This window comes from Ostrea edulis, chromosome 9 (assembly GCF_947568905.1).
Source record: "Ostrea edulis chromosome 9, xbOstEdul1.1, whole genome shotgun sequence".
Lineage (NCBI taxonomy): Eukaryota > Metazoa > Mollusca > Bivalvia > Ostreida > Ostreidae > Ostrea > Ostrea edulis.
The window spans coordinates 7585674-7610178 of NC_079172.1; the positions used below are offsets into that span (position 1 = coordinate 7585674).

The following is a 24505-nucleotide window of genomic DNA, read 5'->3' on the forward strand; positions in this document are numbered from 1 at the left end:
ATTGACTAGTGCTATAGAGAGTTTACTAGTTCGACACGTTTTTTACTAGTCTCGGACTTACGGACATGAGGTAATTTCGAATCCTGAGATTAATATTGATTTAATTGTTAAGCAAGAATTTTTGTTGTAAAAGACTGTCAATTACGATATCAGTAAGTAATACTTAATTCATAAAAGCAAATATGTGGTTAGGGTTGCCTTTCCCTTTAATGACATTCTCTATTGTATAAAGCCATGCAGCGAACAGTTCGTGGAAGCGAGACCGCTGGCCTTGCTAGCTACACTTCCTCTACTGGACTTACATCTTGTTCGTCCGTTTTGTCCTTATACTTTCCCCCTTTTTACTTACTAGATTATTATATTACATTTGGGTTGGGATAATTTCTTGATAGTTTATAGGCTAAATTCTAGGCTTTAGGAGTTTGTATTTGTCATATTCATACTGGTAATAAATTCGTTGTTAATCTTATTTTCATTTCTATTTTAGTTTATTTTGAAGTTTCTAATCATAGTGTAATTGGATCGTTTCGAAGTCGCCACTATCAAATAAAATAAAACAAACACAACGCGAAGTACAGGCTATATGAACGCCAGACCTGCTGAATAACCTTACTGGTTGACATAATTTGATGAAATTTAATAACATTAGGTCCTGTGTAGTACCTTCTCACTATGTAGGTATAAAACATACATAATAAAACATACTGTCACGGTACAATTTCCTCTATGTATCTTGTAAATAAACATTTATTTTTCTTGGTGAGTTGTGACAAGATGGCGGGAATACGTGGATTCCAACTGTCCCAAATTTTTATCCTTTTAATGCAGTTTTATCAACTTATTTATGCCACCACCAGCGGCAAAGTATTGAGAAAGGAATATTCTACCTCTGGAAAATTGGTAACCGTGAACAATCAGCCGGAGTTTACAAACAATACTTATTTTATATATCAGATGTGTGACCGGAAGTCGTATTTATACAATATGTTACATACAAACAGTCGCTTTGATCACGTCCTACTAAAATGCATACTCCTCCTTTGCGGTGATGTGTCGCCTAATCCAGGGACAGTTAGATTTCCTTGCAGTACATGTAGAAAACCGGTAAAGTCTAACCAGAAAGCGATACAATGTGACTTCTGTGAGCTATGGGTTCATTTGAAATGTACAAACTTAGATCTTGCTGCTTACATGAGTCTCGGTAAATCTGACGACTACTTCTACTGCAATCTGTGTGAATCCCGACTACCAAACTTTACAGATTCATTTTTCGATGACGAGGAAACCACTTACTCCCAGCTGCCGAGTGGAGACGGGATGCACGAAAATGTACAGTTCACATCAACAAATCAGAGTAATTCCCCTTTGGCTACACCAAATGGGAAATCGAAAGTACAAGAAAATGAGGAAGACGATATATTTGTTGAACTTTTTTCAGCTAGGAAAGCTAATCCAAAGAAATTTATAGTCGCATACCTAAATATAAACAGTCTGCGGAGCAAAATCGAGCACATACATGAGCTATTAACTCGAAATATAGTTGATATACTCTTTTTGTCAGAAACAAAACTTGATGAGACTTTTGTGGACGCCCAGTTCCAGGTGGACAATTATATCCTATGGAGAAGGGATCGAAACGCACATGGAAGGGGAATAGTGGCATATCTAAGATCTGATCTACCAGGTAACAGGAAGAGGCAATTCGAATTCAAGTCAATCGAGGCCATAGGTATTGAATTATGTGTTGACAATCAAAAGTGGTTCATTTCAGGCGTATGTAAGCCGCCCAGTATGTTCGACTCTCTGTTCACTTCTGATTTCAATATGTATGCCGACTAAATATCAGCAGCTTATGACAATTTTATGTTCTTAGGTGATTTCAACTATGATATGTTAGATGATTCTCAGTGTTCCGTCATGCAGGGGATATGTGATGTTTTTGATCTTAGAAATCACATCAAGAAACCAACATGTTTCACCAGCTATGGAAAACCAAGTCTTTTAGATCTTATTATCACAAATATGTCATCTGTGTACATAAAGTTTTAAATTTTAGCAGTGGTTTTAGTGATGTCCACAATTGTATTGCTGCCCAATTGAAGTGCGACACTCCTTTGGCAACCAAACAAACCAAATTGTGTAGACGTTTTAAAAATTTCGATGTACAAAACCATTTAGAAGAGTTAAGTAATATAGATTTCATTAATGCTATTGATGTGGAAGATGTCAATATGGCATACCAAAATTTTGAAAACAAATTCTTAGAGACGATCGAAAAACATGCTCCTTTCAAGGAGAGGAAAGTTTTACCTAAACAAGTTCCTTTCATGAATAAAACTCTGAAGAGGGCTGTTTATAGGAAAAAGATGCTATTTCACAAATTTCAAAAATATAATACAGACAAAAATTGGAAAGCATATGCAACTCAAAGAAACTACGTCACAAAAGTTAAAAAACAGTCTCTAAATAAATATTTTACAGAGAGATGTGAAAGGGGGCCAAAGTCGAAAGATTTCTGGCCTACAATCAAACCGTTTTTTGACAAATAAGGGTAATAATACCATCAGAAATGCTATCATATGTGAAAATGACAGTTTGGTCAACGATCAAGGTGTTGTATGTGATATTTTTAACAACTATTTCGTTAATGTGGCAAAGAATATAGGAACAAACGATGTGCAGATAGATGAAAAACATTCAAGTGTTTGACAAATTGACACTATCATGAAAGATAAGGACTCACAACCACTATCCTTTAAACCGGTAAATGAATCTTTCATCATTGAACATGTAAACAAAATCAATATTAAGAAAGCTACAGGGGTAGATAATATATCACCCTTGCTATTAAGACTAGCTAAACCATTAGCATGTCTTATAAATAAGGCCATAGTAAATTCAGTTTCCCCCGATTCATTAAAGAAAGCCAAAGTCTGTCCTATTCATAAGAAAAACAGCTGTCTAGACAAGGGAAACTATAGACCGGTCAGTGTTTTGCCAGCCATCTCAAAGCTCTTTGAAAGAGCCATTCATATACAGCTTTCTGAATATTTTGAATCTATATTTCATCCTTTCCTTGCTGCTTTTAGAACTGGGTATGGATGTCAGTCCACCTTACTAAGGATCATGGAAGACTGGAAGAGAGCCTTGGATGAGAATAAGTATGTAGCCGCAATTCTTATGGATCTCTCTAAGGCTTTCGACTGTCTCCCCCCTGATTTGCTTCTCTTAAAACTTAAACACTACGGTCTTGGAAATGAAGCCTTAAGTCTTATGGAAAGTTATCTCAGTGAAAGATATCAATATGTGAAAATCGGGGAGTTTTCTAGTTCATTTCAATCAGTTTTCAAGGGCATTCCTCAGGGCTCGATACTTGGACCGATACTGTTTAATGTCTTTATAAATTATATTTTCGGCTTTGTCTCTGACTCTTCCATTTATAATTATGCTGTTTCTTACTCTCATGAAAAAGCAGATATATTAAAGACCACATTGGAAAATGATAGCGTATCCCTTTTAAACTGGTTCAATTGCAACAAAATGAAAGCAAACTCTGACAAATTTCAGGCAATTTCAGTAGGAAAGAAGAGCAAAGATTTAGAATTAACTTTTGATTTAGGAGAAACTACTCTATGCAGTGAATCGGAGGTTAAACTATTAGGGGTGACCATAGATTATCAATTAAATTTCAACTCCCATATTACTGACATCTGTAGGAAGGCAGCTAGACAATTAGATGTGTTAAAAAGAATAGGACACAATCTTAATCGTCTAAGTAAACTTACAATTTACCATTCCTTTATTTTATCAAATTTTAGCTACTGCCCCCTTACCTGGCACTTCTGCTGGAGAAGAATACCACAAAAATGAAAAACCTACAGAAAAGGGCCCTTCGTTTCATATATAATGATTATGTTTCTACATATGATGAATTGCTTCATAAATCTCTTCTTCCAACCTTAAAAGTAAGGCGTATGCGCACACTGGCTATAGAAACTTATAAAATTATAAACAAATCCAGCCCTCTGTTTCTTCATCACATCATTGCATTTAATGATCACTCTTACAGTTTTAGATATACAAACACTGCCATTGTGCCCAGTGTCAGGACAACCAGGTATGGGTTGCAATCCTTTAGGTGCAGTGCTCCTAAAATCTGGAACTCTTTGCCAAATGAAGCTAGGCATCTTAATTACCACCTTAAATCAATTTAAAAGTTTTATTTCCACTTGGTCTGGCCCCACATGTAAGTGTAAATCATGCAGATCTTAGGTCCATTGTATATAGCTTTATATCTCCATGGCTCAATAGACCTTTCTTTTCTATTTTTACTTTTATTATTTATTTTTTAGTAAATTCCATCAGCAATGAAATTTTAAATATTTACATGATTAATTTACTACCATCATTTATTTTAATTATATTTAAATTATTTTCAAAAACTCTTATACTATACAGCTTTTACTTGAAACAGCAAACATAGCTAATTGGTTTGAAATTTAATGATGCTTTTTATACATATACTCTTGCTTGTAGTATTTTATTTCTTCCTCGTAGTCTTATGCTTTCGTATCTGTATATTCTTGCATGAAAGTTTTCTTTTATTTTGTATTCTTTTGTTAATCTGTGATATGTCTGTGTATATGTGTACATGCATGCTATGTGTCTTTGTCCTTGATATAATTGAATGTGATAGTCGGTTAAAAAGCTCTACAGAGCTTGTGTTTGACATGTTGAATGTATATAGTGCCGACTTTAAATAAAATTTACTTTACTTTATTTACTTGTACATGCATTTGTAAACATGCACGATAGCACTGTGTTGACAGATGCCCGCTGATCTTGTTTGTTTTAGGTGTTTCACATAACATTAGACATAAAAATTTATAGGATTACGATCGACGAGATTGGAGCACATTTTCTGCACATTTTGTGCTACATACAGATTTTCACGAAGTTGACATAATATATTCTCCCCAAAATCATGATTGTTTTGTTTCGTTTTTGAACAATTTTTGATTACTTGCAATTCTTTTGTTGGCCGATCTCGGCATTCAATAATATAAAGATGTATTAAAAAAAAATTCAAAAAATCCAGTACACTTTTTTTATGCTGACGTATGCGTATAAATACATCGTTTATATTTTGAGTGAATTATACACAGGTCATCATGGTCAGTGTACTGGATTTTGAGGGGTTAGGTTAGAGTTCTAGATTTTCATATTACGCATGCGTGGTGTATTACTTTATTTGTTTACACTAAACGGAAGAAATGCATGATGTGAAATTCGGTCGTGTTATTACAAGATAGCTCATTGGAACGACAGGTAAACATGTAGATATGTAAGTAAGCATATGCATATGTAAGATCTCATTCATATGTTTGATACAACGCAAGATTGAGTCAGTTTTATATAATTAGGCTGCGGATCAAAACATCCCGATCTGTGTCACATGTCAAATTTTGCGCAACAATATTCACTATTCCCATTTGACAAACATTGTGTTCTGTACATTTTCTACCATGCTCACGTACAGGTTTATTGATTTTTGAGTCCGATAGGTGAACGTAATTATCACGCCAAGTGGTGAGGCAGATGTAAGGTGTGTAGAAACTGAATTCTTAGCTCTAACGGACTTAAAAAAAAAAGATGGTTGACCTGAGGTCGTGTTAACGTTTATCGGTTTATTGACATCTAACTAACATTGTGAAGTTTCTTTATTCCACTTAAAGGATTTTCAAATCTTAGGAATTATTTCTAGGCATGGCCTGTTTTCCCATCTCACACAATGTCTACGTGGGAATAACCCTTTAAATAAGACTATTTTGACTGAAGGGTTCAGGTGTCAACGCTACCCGTGTTGTTTTTGAGTCGGCTCGCGAAGCGAGATACTCCTTGCATTCAGCAGCGTCTTTTGGCGGCTTCCAAACTTTTCTGTTTATTCTTACACCGAGAGCAAATACATTCCACGCATAAAGATCTTCAAAAATTTGATTTCCTTTTTTTGAACAGCTTTATTGTTTTGAAGATATACCATGTGTTGGCATTTTTATAACAATGTAATTTATTGTTACATTGTTGAGTCCCCTCAACTATAATAAAGCGCATGGTCAAATTGTCACAGGTACTTGTTGGAAACAAATAGTGTAAGTAAATATTTTATAGAAAAGAAAGTAAACATCTCGCTTTCATCAGCTGTTCATAGGTTGAAAAAGGTATGGGTCTGTATCGGCCGATTTTTACTCCCTGTCGAGGCCTCACTGCATGAAAGTGTGTAAGGGGTCATCCATAATTGTCAACCATTTTCCAAAGTTTTTGAGACCCCCCCACCCCCTCAAAAAGTGTACAGCAACCATTTTTAAATTCCCAACAAGAAGGTCGACAATCGAGTTTATGAGCAATTTAGTTCAAACAATGAGTTCTTTAATATTGGTACCCCTATTTCTTGTTATATATGAATGATATGTTTTATAAATGTGCAAATCTTGTGTACATAATAGATTTTTATAGAAAAAAATAAAGATGTCTCTGTCTTATCTTGTCGTCTTTTTTATAGGCATTACACTTTTGTAACATGACCAATACTTTTAGGAAATAAATCCGGAAGAGAAAAAAAGAGCGTACGGTAAAATTGTCGAGTTTTTACCCCATCCCCCCGAGCGTGCCTTTTGCACGTTTTGGAAAATGGTTGACAATACGCAATTTCCGAGTTGTCCAATAGTTCTTTCCCTTTGTGGAACTCTTACGCACAGTGAGACGTAAAACATACTATTGTTCACACGCGGTGGGTACAAATGCTTATCGCTGCCGTCATATATTGCCTTACGGCCGATTATTAGACATAATGTAACCACCCAATCTGCAGGGACATACAATATTAGTAAGTTTATTAGTATTTAATAATAAATTAGCTCAAACAAAAATCGATAAGCACCATTTTTCTTTGATTAAAATATCACTCGTGCAGAATAGGAAATAAAAAATAATTTCATATTTAATTTAATGGCTTAATTCAAACAAATATTATTCTTGATATGGTCAGTTTAATGTATACCAACGGCTGATATAAACAAAATTTACACTTTCATTACTTTTATCTGTATTTACATAGCTAGTCTATAGTATATGATTGTATACATCTTGTACCCACCCAAGCGTTCAACAGAACACTTAATGTACCTCCATCACAGAAGAGCTGATATCTCGGAAGTTGCGTATTATGGATGACCCCTAAAAGCCTAAATCATGTGACAATTTCTGTATAGCAATCAAATCATTCAATAGTCATATGAATAATCACATTTACCGTATTTTGCCGAATATATTTAATACGCATCCCATTTTGGGGCCTGTAAACTGAGGAAATATCACAGTGTGTATAATTCTAACTTAGCGGCATTTTTTTTTAAATTAGCACTGTCCATTGTACAAATAGAAATGAAGTGCATCATAATATATTCTTTTAAAGGTAAGATGTACAATGGATATATAATCACTCATACCAACCATTCATACTCCACTCATACATTTCAAAAATAGCTGAAATTATACAAAAAAATAATTATTGAGGTTGCTATGATAGTATCAAACAAGAGGTCTAAGGGCCGCATCGCTCACCTGAGTCACCTTGGCTCATATTTAAAGATTTTCCCTATATATTTGTATGCAAAACTTTGATCCTGTTTGCTTCAAATAAGTGATTTAACTGTAAATCAAATCTATATTACTATCAATTTTGCATTGCTTACCATCTAGGTATGAAAATCCCAAAATGAAAATAGTCACCAAATCCGTTAAAATTAAGACTTCCAGGGCCGTAAATTACATAGAGGCGGAGGAGGCAGCTGCCTCCTCCAACTTTTGAGCCAAAAAAAATTAAAATTTAAAGTTCATTAGAATTTATGTTGTTTCCAATAACTAAGAACATGATACCTCCCTTAAAAAGCATTCCAAATCTTTCTTTTAGAATGAGTTAGTCAAGTAACATCTTAGAAAGCCCTAGAATCAAGGATTTTGCACGAAAAGTGTTCAGTGTGCACAAAATGTGCTCAGCGTCTGGGGGCCTGGGCGGCCCCAGACCCCCGCCTAATTTCCTACCTCCTCCAAATTGAAGGTTAATTTACGGCCCTGACTTCCATGGCACAATATTTTATCTCCTGAAACTGAAGAGTTCCTATAATCTGTTTTATCTAGTTACTGATACATAGTATCTCCACATACCTACTTGTATATTGCTAATTCAAAAACAAACTATAGGAACTCTTCAATTTTGGGAGATAAAATAGTGCGCCATGGAAGTCATCATTTGAACGGAAAAGTTGATGATGGTTTATTTTATGGAATTTACATATTTAGACGGTAATTAGTTATACAGATTTGGTTTAATAGCCAACAGGAATGTCACCTAAGTGCACATTAATTGCTAGAAATACTACAATGCGGCAATCTTCACTGAATATTTTCGTTGAGATAATGTTAATTTCAGCAAAGCACGAGATTTTGTAGCAATAAAGTTTTAACAGACTCGATAATATATTTGTGTAAACTTTAAATCAATAGCCAACGTTATAAGAATCAAACGAGTGTTCAATGCATCGTAATCAGAACACCACAAAGCTGCGAAAAATGACGTACCAAGGTGCAATATAACGACCTCATTGGTAATTATAAACATCATAATAATCAAAGCCAATAATTTGATCGGTACTTAATGAAGAATTCAAACATAAGCCTCAGAAATTTTGCCGCATATAGATGGGTAAAGTATATCAGCTGTTTACTGCAAAGGGAAAGTTAAAATCAATCGCATATTCCTAGACTCGTGAAAATCGCGCAGACTACAGAAAGCCACAGAGACGTCTCGTCTGACATAATCATGTGTGCTTGTCACGGTATCATAATATCACGACAGTTTAAAAATTCCACGATGACGAATTTAAATTCGCTGTTTCGTAATAACTAATTACAGAAAGTATACCCGAGTCAAAAAGGTATGGTGTTATAGAGTACGCGCCCCAGACCCCCTTCTCACACAGAAAAGTGCGTATTATTATGAGTTGAATACAGGTGTATTAAATATGATTATGCATTATTCCGATTGCATGTTTAAGGGTAAATGTAGGGAAGCCCATTATTTTCATTGTAATAGTCAGCATTTCTTTCTCTACCCAGAGTTCCGTGCCCTACTCGCACTACATGAAGCTTCCTCTGGTGAGAGAATGTCAGTATTTACGTTTTCCGAAGTACGGAAACCAATTTCAGTCATATTTCTAAATTCATGTGACTATATTTATGATTCTATGAACAATTACTTATGCCCCCGTTCAAAGAAGAAAGGAAGGAAGGGGAGGGGGGTACTTGCACTTGTCGATTGGTCTGACCAAATGTTCGCTCAATATCTTGAGAACCATTCACTTGATGGTTATGATATTTCAAATGTTGGTTGGTTATGAGTAGAAGAGGATCCCTAGTGATTTTCAAGTCAAAAGGTGAAGGGCCAATCAACTCTGGACAGAAGAATATGCTTCTTTCAATATCCTGATGACCCTTTGCTCGACAGACAAAAAACTTGGAACACTGGTACAACATACGGAATGGATGATCCCTATTGATTTTGAGGTCACATGGTCCAAGGTCAAGGGTAAAACTGTACATAGGAATATATTTTCTACTCAATATCTTGAGAACCTTTTGCTTGACAGACATCAAACTTGGTATGCTGCCTGGTAAATCTTAAGGAGTAAATGGCCCCTATCAATTTTAGGTTTACTTGATACGACGTCATCTTCACATCCCATCCATCAATAGTTGACAAATGCAAATCTCACAGCCCTTCGAAAAGGTGATCACGATTCAGTGTTGTAATGCCTATCACTCAATACTTTCAAGTAACGGGTTACTTCTCGTAAGATTTTAATGCGGCACAAAGCCGAAATGATAGCTGGTAATGGCCACATGGGTATAGGCATTGGAAACATCACGGAGAAGTACCATGAAACCATAGAGGCATCTGGGAAGATTTCAAAATATTAACTACCAAATCTTTGGATAACCACAAAATTCAAACGTATACTGCATAGACGAGAGAAAGCTCTTCCCATGACACGCGATACCAGCAGTGGAAAGGACCAACTCGGATACTATCGCCTTAAGGTTACAGCCCAGTGGGAAATGATAAAGGCCCGCGATCAATATCTAAATGAGAGAGGGTGAGGAAAACTACAAAATAACAGCAAGACTTAAGAGCAAATGACAGATCGAACAAGGAGTTTCTCCCCTTCGAAAGTCTAATGGACTCCTCCACAATGTCACAGAATCAAAGAATGATATCCCGAACCAATCGTTTCATTAACTATACACAAGGGAGGATAAAACAAGCATGTAAAACGGAGGGCCAAGGGTGTTCCCTATCTGTGTCAACACTGCCGGACTTTCGAAGTTTCTAAAAAGCACCCGCCCTCTTAAAGACACGGATCCGGATGGTGACAAGCAAGAATGCTTCAAGAAGATACAGACTACACACATGTAACAAAGCTCATGCGAAGACATTCCAGCTCTCTTTGGATTCAGGCTCAATACCAGATGACTGGCGATATTGACAGATGACCAAAAAGGGTACGAGTACAAACCGCTAAGCAATTGCTCAGAATGTTTCCCAAATTCAATTAAAGACAATTTGCAAACATTGTTACTGGTGACGAAACATGGGTTCACTATTTCGAATCAGTAAGAAAAATTGGAAACGAAATATGGCTAACTAAACACGGTAGAAGGCCTGTAGTTGCCAAAAGAACCATAAGCACATATTGCATATTCTTCTCATGTGATGATCTTCCGTACAGATTCCGGTGCCGAAGGGAAAAGGTGTACCAAGATGTTATACTAAAAAGTTCAAGAAATATGATCTTAAACGACACCCTATGTCAGGATTTAGGCATGTTCGTCTACTTCATGATGATGCTCCATCACATACATCTTTACTTGTGAGGCAATTTTTGAAGTCGAAGGTTACTGTCTTGCCACACCCACCATACTCTCCAGATCTAGCCCCATGCGACTTTTTCTTTTTTCCAAAACTTCAAAAGTTCTTATCTGGTTGTCGTTACAAGTCCCGACAAGCCCTTGGGTCAGCCATCAGTCAGTGCCTCAGAGGTCTACCGAAATAAGCGTACCACGAAGCATTTCAGAAATGGATTCAGAGATTGAAAGTATGTATTTCAAACCGTGGAGAATATACTTTGAAGGGATGTAATGTTCATTTCACTATTTGAGTCGAATGCTTTTGAGATAGCGTACAATGGACATTACAGATCAAACAGCCCTCGTATCTTCTCAAGAACCACTGACCCAGAGAAGTTGAGATTTACACGAAAGCTTGCTAACATAGAGTAAATGGAAGTTTGTTCAAATCATGGTCCTTTGGGTAGGATGGGCCACAATAGTTTTATATGCTGGTATATAAGAAAACTCTTAAAATATCTCTTGAACTACATGTATGTAAGATAAGGTTTCATATTTTGTATATAAATTCTTTACTGCGAGACTTTTTATGTGATGCAATAGTGTGTCATCTTGACCTGGAAGTTTGACCTACTTTCATTGAAAATTTGACGTATTCAACGTTTCCTGAACTATTTAAGGTAGATCTTTCATACAGATATATGGTATATATGCTTCACATGTCAAGGCCTTTCATTTCACATCCTGGGTTTTGATTTTGTGAACTTCAACTCGAAGTTTGGCCTAATTTTATGAAAATATAACCTATTGAATATACTAATGTCTGGAACTAGTTCGATATAGATTTTTATAGCACAATGCTGTTTTATCTTTTAACCTTTGATTTTGGCCTATTTTAAAAAACCCCATACCTATTCAATATCTCCTGAACTATTTCAGTTAGGGTTTTCATATTTTGTAAATAAATTCTTTATAGCAAAACCTTGTTGTTCCGTGAACTTTGACCTTGTGACCTTGACTTTCGAATTGGACCTACTTTTTAAAAATCGTACCTATTCAAAAACATCTCCTGAACTTTTTAAGGTAGATCTTTCAGATTTTGTATATATATTTCTGTTGGCAAGACCTTTCATTTTATACTAAAACTTTTGACCTTGTGCCCTTATAGTTTAACATGCTTGTAAAAAACTGTTACCTGTTAAATATCAGAACTATTTAAGATAGGGCTTTCATTTATTGTATATAGCTTCTATTTGTCAAAACCTTGTGATACAATGCGTTTGATTTGATGACCCTGACCTACTTGTCAAAAACCTGACCTATTAAAGGTAGAGCTATCATATTTTGTATATATATTTCTTATGGGAAGATCTTTCATGAACTATAACCTTGTGACCTTGGTCTTTACCAGAACAGCAAGGTCATTTCTGTCATATTGGTGCATTTAGGCATATCCTACAGTGCATTCATTTTCAGTTATGTAGGGATTCTTTGGGACTAGGTTGGGGTCACAAGATGGGGTCAATTTTTTTTCGGAAACCAAGATTGATAACAAAACCCTTTTAATAATGACTATTGCTGAACAACGTCCAAGGTGACTCGGTTGAGCGATGTGGCCCATGGGCCTCTTATTTATGTTTTGATTTGTTTTAAAGTACTTTACGCCATCTGACTGCACATCAAAATGATCGTTTTCTTCATTTCAGAAAGAGATACAATTTAGGGACAACGTGAAACAGCCATGATCAACGTATCTTTAAACACACAGACCGTTTTGGCGGGAGTTAGTATAGGTCTCGTGGTGTATTACGTCATCAAACGAATGCGATATCGTCTGCCGCCAGGACCACGATGCATACCTGTAATCGGGAATTATTCAGGTCACTTAAAAAAATATTTGTAGATAGCTGTGAGAGAACTTCTCGTAATCTGTTAGACTTGACAAAAATCTTCTGTGACAAAAGCCCTGGAAGAATTTTTTTAAAATAGGAAATGAGAAATTCCTATGGGATATTTTGAAATTCAAAGAAATATTACCTGTATTTTCTCTAGGAATTTGTAACATTTCTATAATCTATTTGCAGAATTCCAAAGTCCGATAGAAAATGTATTTTTTCGAAAAGGATTTTTTTCGGATGAATTTTTCACATAATTATGATGCAACACTGTAAATTTTACCAAGAATTTGCAAGTTTGGATTTGGATGATATCATGAAACGTGTTCATTAATACAAAGGAATTCCTCTTTGTCCAGAATGAATTTTAGCAAAGCATGACAATGGCGTTTTATTGTTTGTCATCACTACGTGTAACCCTGTAATTTTATCAAATTTTATTTAGAAAAACCAATCATTTTTATGTAGACAATTCAAACAAAATCCGTTACTTATACAAATGAAACTTTTAAGCCAGAATTTGAAATCTCTCTAAAATGCATTTAAAGATTGTAATCCACAATATGAATCGTTTCGATTTTCAGAAAAAATGTGATAAAATACTTTAGCATACAACTGTTGTACGTGCCTAAAGTGGAATTAATGTTGTATGAGAGTTAGAACTGCCATTTTTACAAGAAGGTAGAGGGAAGAGACTCTAGAGGGGAAATAAACAGCATGTATAAAATAGAAAGATTGACATTTCGTCCTCCTCTAAAAGCCTACATGTATTCTAGTAGATTTATATTTACATCCAACTATCCCCCCCCCCATTTTTTATGCAATAATAATGGGAGTTTACTTTTCCCAGTAAGAAACCTTTAGGTCAAATAAAATGTAATTGAGAAAATTGTATGAAATTATCACCTTCGTTTTCTTTTCAGTTTATACCTCGCTTGAAATCCATAAGAAAGCAGTGGAACTCTCCAAGAATTATGGTCCAGTATTAAGTCTGTCTTTTGGTTAGTTTGGGTTTATTTCCTGAAGTACATTATTTAATAAATTGAGAATTTTCTGTTGATCTTAGCGAACAGTTTGACGATCTTTGCTGCATGATGCCATCAGTGGACAAGTTAAGTTGTATTGTATGTAATTGCATCAAGGTGAAGCTACACTGACGACACTTCCGCTATTCGACGGAAGCGGGATACAGGAGCTCTGGATTTATTAGCCTACTACCGACGAATTTTAAGGGGGCTTTAGGTTTGTGCTCCGTCTGTCTGTCTGTCTCTCCGTCAGTTTTGGAAATCAGTTTTCCGGAATTGTTTTTGATGTACTCGCAGATATTCATTTGATATTTGGTACATTGCTTTTCCATAACAAGTTACACATCGAGTTCGAAATTCGCCTCGGCCCGTTGATTTTTTTTTACTAAGTTATGGCCCTTGGACTTTGAAAAATAGTATGAATTGTCAGTTTTCCTAACTTTTTGTTGTTATGCTTACAGATATTCATTTGATATTCAGTACATCATGATGATTGCTTTGCCATAACAAGTTACAGTTACAGATCGATTTTAAAATTTTCCCGGTGTAGTCTTTGTACCTTAATAGCTATTGATTTCCAACCTTTCGTATCCTGGTTTTCCAATCTTCCCTTTTACCATAGTCTCATAATGAACTTCGAATATGGTTGCGTTCCAATAATTTTTGCCTCTGGTAGGGAACCATTTATTCTTACAATGCTTGTTGTTCCTAATTTGATACAAGAACAAGAAAAACAGTTAGAATAATCTGTGTTTGTTTTCTTATCTGAATATTGCTCATTACCACTCGTAGATTAAACAGCAAATGTTATCGGTGATAATACACTGAAAGAGAACATTTTTAAGTAAGTTCAAAATGTGAATAAAACTAGGGTTTCTAATTAATCGAACACACTCATCTATCGCAGAATATGTAGGACATTGACGTGAAAATTAATGACACCTTGTTTAATTGTTTTGACTGAGATTGATCACTGTTCATTATCTTCACCTTGCATTTGATTTCATGATTTCCTATAACATTATAGGATTTAATCTATAAACATATCTATGGCATGTCACTATATTCGATCTTTTTCATTTCTATTTCATAATTTTTCATTTGTATTGTATGATTCACATATATATTGTGTATTTTTTTTATTTATTAATTTTTTTCTTACATTTTATTGTATAGTTTTCCATTTGCATCCTATATTTTCCATTTGAATTGTATATTTTGTCATTTGTGTTGCACAGTTTCCATTTGAATTGTATATTTTGTCATTTGTGTTGCACAGTTTCCATTTGTTTTGTAGAACTTCTCATCTGTAATGTATAATTTCCTGTTAATACATTTTGTTCATACTTATAATTATGTACACTGTAATACAAATAGAAAATGCACAGTACAAATTATATTTATTTGCAATAGAAAAAAATATGCTATGGAAATGGAAAGATCAAATTTTGCAACCATTTTTAAAATTTGTAATATTATATTTTTCGTTTGTGTTGTATCTTTTTTCCATATTTATAATTATACAATACAAATAGAAAATGTGCAATACCAATGATTTTTATTTATACTACATGCGGAAAGTTTTACGATACAAACGGAAAAAATCAAATGTTTGTATCTCGAATCGACTACATCGTCATGTATTTTTCCCCACAACTATACTTGTTAACCTGCAAGTGTAATGTAAGTTAACTAGAAACAGGAAATTCAATATATAACAAAACATTCGATAAAGAAATATTAAGTATCATCAATACCTAAGTGTTTTTAAACAAGCTAGTAAACTGCATTATTGATTCATCTCACAATATGTGTGTGGTATAATTAGTAACTGCTTTCATTGCTGGTGATATCCTATGCTGTTTCTGGATGTACCTTTTTGACTGTGGGTGCTATCATCATGATATGTCTTTGTACAGATTGCAAATTCAATGCCGACAATTGCAGATATCCAGCTTGTTTTCAACATTGATTGATGTAGTCAATCTGTTATTTCAGTTCTTGTGTAACTTTATTTGACATTTTGAAATTGAGGATAGGAAATGATGTTTGAGAGAGAGAGAGAGAGAGAGAGAGAGAGAGAGAGAGAGAGAGAGAGAGATTAATTTCACAAGTATATCTTTAACTTTTTAAAAAAATCAAAATATAGTAATTTTATTTGTAATTTTGAAATAGAGGAGATAAGAAGTGATGACACGCACATATAGATAGATGATAGATAGATAGAGAGAGGCGTTTTAATGTTTGATTGCTTTCACTCCTAAACCTTTAACATTTCTAAAAATCAAAATATAGGTCCCCAAACATGGATCATTTTAAACAATATTGATGTGGTGCTGGAAGCAATGGTGAAAAGGAAGGCGGACTTTGCTGGAAGACCGAAATTTGCATCTGGTAAATGAATGTGTTACATCGTGTTTTTAAAAAAAATAATTATACAAAATTCAATGTATGAGAATAAAAACAACCCGCTTCGTTTACCGTGACACATATTAATTGATGATTCAGGTGATATGTTTACGGAGGGCGGGAAAGACATTGTCTTTAGTACTTACTCACCAACTTGGAAATTGCACAGGAAAATAGCAGGCAAAGCACTAAGGTACTGCAACATAGCAATAGTAACGGGGTGTTCTGAAGAAGAAACACTTTTACAAACAATCTGCTGAAATCATTTGATGTGGAACATCGTACGAAATTAAGTAATTTATGTTAAAAGTAAGGAAAGAAAAGACAAATAGAATTTGTTATTTAATTCAGGTACTTCTAACATGTTACTGATGAAAAACAACCGAACTGTACTTGTAAGACAATTGTCTGAAATACTAAATAAATATCAAATGTATATTTACTAATATCATATTATATTGGATGGTAAATGTACAAAATTATATAGATGTGTGGGAAAAGTGAAACATTTTGGACAAGCATATGTTCAGTAGTTTTACTGATGTTTTAGGCATTACTTACAAGGGAATCTACTTGAAAACATGATACAAGACAACATGATCAAATTTCTGGATAAAATGGCGGAGGAGAAAGAGCCGTTCTGTGCAAAAGACTATATCAATCTGATGGTTTTCCATCAACTCTACACCATTTGTTTTGGTGAGAAGTAAGTGCAGATTTCTTTTTAGCTGGTTATTCATGATATGGTAGGCTTTGAAAGAGAAATGATTAAAAGTGCTTTTAATACTGTAGATTTCTTATTTTACTCGAGTACTTCTTATCGCAAAATGGCTCATGGACGTCGAATAGCGAGATAATGAATTCGCGAGTGCTCTGTTGATCAAATGTTTTTACATGTATTTTATCAATAAAAAATAAAAGTGAGAAATATTTTTTCGCGAGTGATGTTTCTCGCGAAATTACGCGATAATAAATTCCTCATATATTTAAGAATGTACAGTACATTGTATTGGTGTGTCCAGGGGCCCGTGTCTGCCCAACTCTATATTTTGTATTGCTTATAGGAGTTATGAGATTTATCACTGTTCCTTATCTTCAACTTTCATTGTACTGCATAGTGTCGTTCGACAACATGAGCAATCACGTGTTGCACTGCATTTATTTATCATCGAAGAATATAACATACATTGCACTTTTAAAATGCAACAGTATTGTACTTCTGAAACCATCTATAATCTTTTATGACTCATTAATTTAAATTTCACATATATTCTCTTTTAAATCAATTGTATATCAATGATTGGTCCCTTTCTAGGCGAGCAGTGGATGACCCAGAAGTGAAAGGACTTCTGAAATTAGATGAAGACTTGTTCAACGATTTGGGAAGCGGTGTGCTAGAGGATGCGTTTCCATACTTCAAGGATATATTTCCAACAGCAAAATGGAAGAAACTGGTGAGCAAAACAGAGGAACTTTACGCAATACTCCGAGCCAAATTCAAAGAACACATGGACACTTTCGAACCAGGTGAGCGTTTTTCAAATATTTGAAGTCATCTTTCAAAGAAATTATTTCTAGAAGACAAAAGTCACATTTAGTCATAGTCATCTAGGGGAAAAATAGACAGATGTTTCATTTATAAGAACTTTTATATGTTAGCTGTTATTCAATATAAGTGGAGTGGACTGTAGCTGTTATCCATATTTTGTAGGTATAAACAGGGACTTCACAGACAGTTTACTGATCGCCAGACAGGAAGCAGAAAATAAGGGGGATGAAGCGGCCCTGGAGAAATTGGACGATACACACTTAGTTCAGACCATATCGGACATATTTTTCGGTATGAAACTCGTTTCTTTTCATGGTAATTCCGACGTATTCTTTATCATAAATACATATAGAAATCACTTTCATGTAAAAAATTAAAATTGATATTATCCAGCTGGATAGCCACCACTGATGGAATAGTTTTTCATGACACTTTACTAACGTCTGGTGTGTAAGGTGGGTTTGCGCATGAATATAATGATATGGGTGATAAATGAGTAAATGTTTCCGGGGGGAATAGTTAAAGAGTGAGACACTTCATAACTTTAAAATGGGGGAATGAGAAATATCTTTGTATCCTACTTTCTTTGTAGTGTCGTAGGTAAAAGGGAGATACTCCCTGACTTTGAAATGGGGAATGAGAATCGTCTTTTTGCCCTACTTTCCTTGTAAAAATAGAAATATGAATTTTATCACTATGTAGTGATAAAGAAGAACCCGCAGTCACCTGTCTCTAGTACGGAAGTCCATTTAGGACCTATCAAAATATATTTTTGAATTTGAAATAACGAATTCCAAAATTTGTTAGTACAGGTTTTATTTGTTATTTCAAACTTTTAAATTCGTTATAAGGGATTAAAATTTTTTTTATAACAAATTTGTTGAATTTGTTATAACAAATTCAAAATTTATATTAGCGAATTAAATTTGAAAACACGAATTACAGAAATGGTTATATCAAATTATAAAACTATATAAAATCGTTGATATCAAATTAGTAATTAGTAAAAAAAAAAGTCGTGTTAATGAATTGCAGAATTAATAAGAATATATTAGATAATTTGAAATTATAGAGTTTTCAAGTCATTAAATCGGATTTTGATTCATTAAAACAAATTAATACAATTTGATAGAACGAGGAGTTAATAAAGTGTAGTAGGAGGAGGATGTCGCACGATCCGACACCTGATCCCACCTTTGGTAGATTCAGGGGTCCATGTTTGTCAAACTCTTAATTTTGTATTTCTTATAGGAGTTATTCTGAATTCGTTATTTCAGATTAGAAATATATTTTTGATAGGTCCTATATGGACTTTCGTATTCTAGGCCATGCTTAGCCAGTTTGAAATTTTCGTTATTTTCGGGTTTGTTTTGAGTTGCATAGATCTTATTCCTTCGGTTGAAATAGGATGTGTATATTTTTCAACACTGGAAAATCCATTAAGCCATATCCTTGAACAGAACAGGGTGTTATTTAATTAAGATAATCAGGACTAATGATCACTGCTTTTGATATATAAGATCCTACTCTAATTTTATGTCTCCATTTTAATTATTACAGCCAAATTATCGAATTTTGGTTTTCATAAGAATGAGTTACATTCCATGTATTGTATATAAATTACTAACTGTAAAAATTCAAGAAATCATGATGCATAGGTAAATTAGAGTAATTCAAGTAATTAAGATGTATAGATGTAATTATTATAAATAGTTAAGTAGATGTGGTAGATAATTTTAAAGTAAAATGACTATGCTGTATAGCCAGAATCAAGATAAAAATGATGAACTGAGGTTGTTTTCAAAAGTTCGGTATTTGGTGTCCGTTATTTATAAAGAAGCCTCTTCAAATCGAATGGATTATTTGGTGTTTTTCTTTTCGACTTGATTTACAACATTATGTATATTGTACGAATATTCTATGTGTAGGTGGAGTGGACACCACCAGAATGACCATGGACTGGTTTGTGTACTTCATGACCAAGCATCCGGAAATCCAGTCTAAATGCCAGGAGGAAATTGACAGAGTTGTTGGTAAGATTGAAAGCGCCTACTTTTAGATAGCGTGTTTTGTTTTTGATGTACTGCGTGAATCTTGGTCACTAACGCATTCAGCTATACATTTCTACACGAATCTTTATTAGGTTCTGGTATTCCGTCGATGAAGAACAGGAACGATTTTGATCTTACAGAGGCGTGTCTTTTCGAGACTTTGAGAATGGGGAATGTCGCGGGACTAGGTGTCCCGCACATGACTATCTGTGATTCTCAAGTTGGTGAGTGGTATTTTAGTAAAACGTCTCGAAACCTTTGTTATAAAGTGTTTTGATGGATGTGCTGTATATGTAGTATATTACATATAATTCCTATTGCCGGGATCTTTCCTTGTCCGATTTTTTTTAAACATTTAGAGAAAGGAAATGATTCGGGAGCGCTTTTATAGGCAACCAAACAAAAACGTACAAATAAATTTCAATGAAATATAACGTAGTATATATGTATAGATTATTTATCTTTTAAAGATGGTGTAATCAAGATTAAGTAACTTGTTCATCGATATTCATTATTCTGATTGTATCTTAAATAGGTGGATACGACATTCCTAAAGGGACTACCGTTATGATAAACCACTGGGCACTTCATCACGACCCCAAGTATTGGAAAGATCATGAGAGTTTCGATCCCTATCGATACCTTGATGAAAATGGCAAAATGAAACCAACAAGACCTGATAGCTGGCTTCCCTTTTCAGCAGGCCGCCGAGTTTGTTTGGGCGAAAATGTCGCCAAACCGGAATTGTTGTTGATGTGTGCAAATATTTTGCAACGATTTGAAATCCGACTTCCGGATGGCGTCAAAGCAAACCCCGAGTACAAGATGATGGGATTTGGTTTAGAGCTTCCGTCCGAGTACAAGGTTATTGTAAAAGAGAGAGCGAAGAACTGATAGGGCGATAATAGCATCCGTCATTGAATATAGTAGGATTAAAAGTCAGTTGTGTTCTATACATAGTAACAACGGACATCAAGCTGTTCAAATATCATGGGATCATTTCTAATCGAAACGTGGATTGATTTTGAGGTTAGGTAGAAACATTGTATTTAATGCTATAGTTAAGTGTTTGTAATCCATTCGATTATTATTGACACTAAGGCTCAGTACAGGTATTATTAACCATAGTCACAAGTATATCTGACACATTTAGTACAGTGTTATCACGCATATAAAGGCTATACAGTATTTCTCATAGATAATGGAGTCTTTTAAGTATAACAAGATAAACATTTTGTAGAATAATTTTCAATTGGATTAAAAGGATGTTCACCTGGAATGTTTAGTTTTGTCTTAAACGCACGCACGCACGCACAAACACACACACACACACACACACACACACACACACACACACACACACACACACACACACACACACAGGCATCCTATTGGGTTCCGGGTTACAATAGGTCCTCAGTACCTCTTGCGTATCGTAAGAGGCGACTAAAGGGGGCGGTCCTTCGGATGATACCGTAAAAACTGAGGTACGTGTCACCGCAGGTATCCCTCCCAGCTCAAAGGTCGTAAGCGTAGAGCATAAGCCTAAATTCTGCAGCCCTTCACCGGGAATTGTAACGTCTCAATATGAGAGAAAAATTCTCGAGTGGGACGTTAAACAATAGACAATCAATCAATGAAAATAATATCAGACAATTTGAGGCCCGAAGATTGTCTGATATTTTTCTTTCATACAGAACCCTGTGAGGGATATGCCGTACCTAAAACATTGCCCTTTAAATTTTCTTTCTTGATTTATCTGAGATAGTCCGCTTTTGGATATCAGTACTGAGAGAATTTGATTTTACAGTCAATATCACACCGCCCACTAATATCAGATGATCAAAGTTAAATCTTAAATTAAACGCACAAAGGAATGCCGTTAAAACAATCTATACCTATTTTAACGTAGTTAAAATTATGAGAAACCGGAACAGATGCACAATTTTATGTAATCAATCTTTTGTGCAACCATGAATTAGAGCTACCAATAGATTTATTACGGGGGAGCATGTTCTTCGTCCGATTAAAACCAGACCTTCAATCTCGCTTCCCTCTTTTTTTCTCGTTGTCCGCTTGTTGAAGGTCTGGCAACACCGGCCTGTAGGTCACGTCAAAGGTTACTTTGTATACATTAACTTCTATTTTAAAGATCCAATCAAATGAAGAGATCTCTATATAAATCAACCAGCGGACATAGAAAAAAAGAGAGCGAGATTGAGGGTCTGGTTTTAATCAGACTGGTTCTGCGTGTGCTAATTCATAAATGGAGACAAGCTTCCGACATAAGAGTTGATGTTACATGGGTTTGAATAATCCCGTTTAAAGTCACTCTTTCACAGTCATTTAGTTGTTATAATGATCTACTTTGTAAATACAACCTGTCATTGGGTCGATTGCTGTCTTGCGTGTTTTATAGCAAGCGTTAGGCCATTTTTACTTATCAATTTTGACTACTGATTACTCTGTTTTTCTAATCAGGATATAAGGCTCACAGTATGTATGACAGGTCAACAAGGGATGCTTACTGCTATTAGGCAGCTGAACCCACCTCTGGTAAATGTTAGGAATTAACTGACATAACCCGGGTGTGATTTCTTGGCGTTTGGAGTTGGTTAGATAGAAAATTAGAGGAAATCTGGAAAACGCGTTACCAGCCCGTTGTTTCACTCGCAATACTCACTAGTAAACTTGATGCCGTTTCTCATTTTTCTCACTTCATTGATAAAATTACCGGGAGAGCGAAGAGAACAGAAGGGACAGCGGTCGTTCTAACACTGTCAGAGAAGAAAAGAAGGTAGAATATGATAAGAAACTGAAGAAGTAGTATTTACATCGGAGGGGCAATTGATTGGTGGAGAAGTTCTCGAGAACAAACGAAAGCACAGATGGGCGAAGAAATGGCGTGAATTATTCTCAAACGGTAAAGAAATGGATCTGTCGAAAAGGAAGGTTGTGTATTCTTAATACAAGATTTATTAGCGGCAAACTAACACCTCAACTTTATGATAAACAGATTTCAGCTTCTCCATCGTCAACTTCCCATATTTATGTAGCGGTATTCCATTACCACCACCATATAGTGTTTATATCTCTCAACTGATTAGATACGCAAGAGCTTGTTCTGTGTATGATCACTTTAAATCGAGGCATGCTACTGACAAATAAATCGGATGTTATGGCGGTTTAACAGTCTGAATTAAAGTTGATTGTTATAACGTTATATTTTGCCAATACAACCTGACGTGTTTGATACCGATTGTTAGGCTGTTCATGGCACATTAAGTTTGACTACAGATTACTCCGTTTACCTGATCAAGATATGGGATTTGTGATGGATGTGATCGGTCGACAGGGGATGCTTAAATGCTTACTCCTCCTAGTCCCGGATTCATCCGTGATTCTTTATAAGAGTTATGAGATTGATCACTGTTCGTTATCTTCACCTTTCATGCATGTTTTACGGAAAAATTTGCTGTTTATCTTATCTTTACTTTGTAGTAGATTTTTCTTGTAGTCTTGCTTTGTTTCGGTATAATAAACAATTTATTGCATAAACGGGAGATATAAATCACGAAAGGTGAAGATAGCGAACAGTGATCAATCTGAAAACTACAATAAGGAATACAAACTAAAGAGTTGGGAAAACACGGACCCCTAATGCCTATGTAATATATGATGTGTTTATTTACTGTAGTGAACTGATGAATAATACAGAAAATGATCTATTATTGCAGTTTTAACGCCCTTTAGTGTATTAGATGCAGAACTGTAACTGGTGGAGAAAAATCGAATAGACAAGAGAGGTACAATTCCACATGATAAAAACCATTGTTTTTTTTTTTTTTTATATTATATGGCTGATGTCTTATTTATTATCTTGCATCATCTCAAAATTTTGATAAAAGAAATCTTTAATATTTCCAATATTTTCCAACTCCACTTCGGTGGAAAGATTTATGCAAACATTCAATAAAGCTCCATGCCTATACTATACTATAATACTATATATATATATATATATATATATATATATATATATATATATATATATATATTCTCATTTAGTACAAACGTGTATCATTCTTGTTAACAGATTATTGATTCTTGTCGTTTTTTCGTGGTGTGTGATACTTGTTTATGTAATATATGTCTCTTGATAAAGACGCGGGTTGCGTCGAAAATCTTACTTACATACGTACATAGAGGTATAATGCAACCGCAGAAATCAAAAACGCAGAAGAAAATTTAGTACGGATCGAAAGGCAAAATTTTTCAATTGCATAAAATACTCGTCATCCTTGGTATGCATATATTGAACATATATTATGATATATACAGATTGTTTACAAAAAAAAAAAAAAAAAAAAAATACTCGTCATACGATGTAACCCTAGATATGTAATATAAGTAGAAAAACCTACATGTGTAATATAAAACCTTTCGATGTAATATAAAACCTTCCTGTGAAATATAAAACCTATCAGAGTAGCATAAAACCTACCTGTGAAATATAAAACCTATCAGAGTAGCATAAAACCTCCCTGTGAAATATAAAACCTACCTGTGTAATATAAAACCTACCTGTATAATATAAAACCTACCTGCGAAATT

The 24505-nt window shown here is 34.7% G+C and overlaps 1 protein-coding gene across 3 annotated transcripts; it reads left to right on the forward strand.

Moving 5' to 3' along the window:
• The first annotated feature begins 761 nt into the window (after positions 1-761).
• Positions 762-21170, forward strand: LOC125658356 (steroid 17-alpha-hydroxylase/17,20 lyase-like). 3 transcript variants are annotated; one of them, XM_056148419.1, is made up of 12 exons: positions 762-1729; positions 3090-5344; positions 12669-12842; positions 13781-13858; positions 16178-16276; positions 16391-16484; positions 16842-16997; positions 17607-17818; positions 18003-18131; positions 19769-19873; positions 19984-20115; positions 20427-21170. In XM_056148419.1, exons 3-12 carry the CDS (start codon positions 12704-12706, stop codon positions 20783-20785), a joined length of 1503 nt encoding a protein of 500 aa, XP_056004394.1. In that variant the 5' UTR covers positions 762-1729; positions 3090-5344; positions 12669-12703; the 3' UTR covers positions 20786-21170. The 3 variants fall into 3 exon arrangements, with proteins under 3 accessions (XP_056004394.1, XP_056004392.1, XP_056004393.1); XM_056148417.1 differs by having other exon boundaries at positions 3090-5328; XM_056148418.1 differs by lacking the exon at positions 3090-5344 and having other exon boundaries at positions 1590-1729.
• Positions 21171-24505: the final 3335 nt, after the last annotated feature.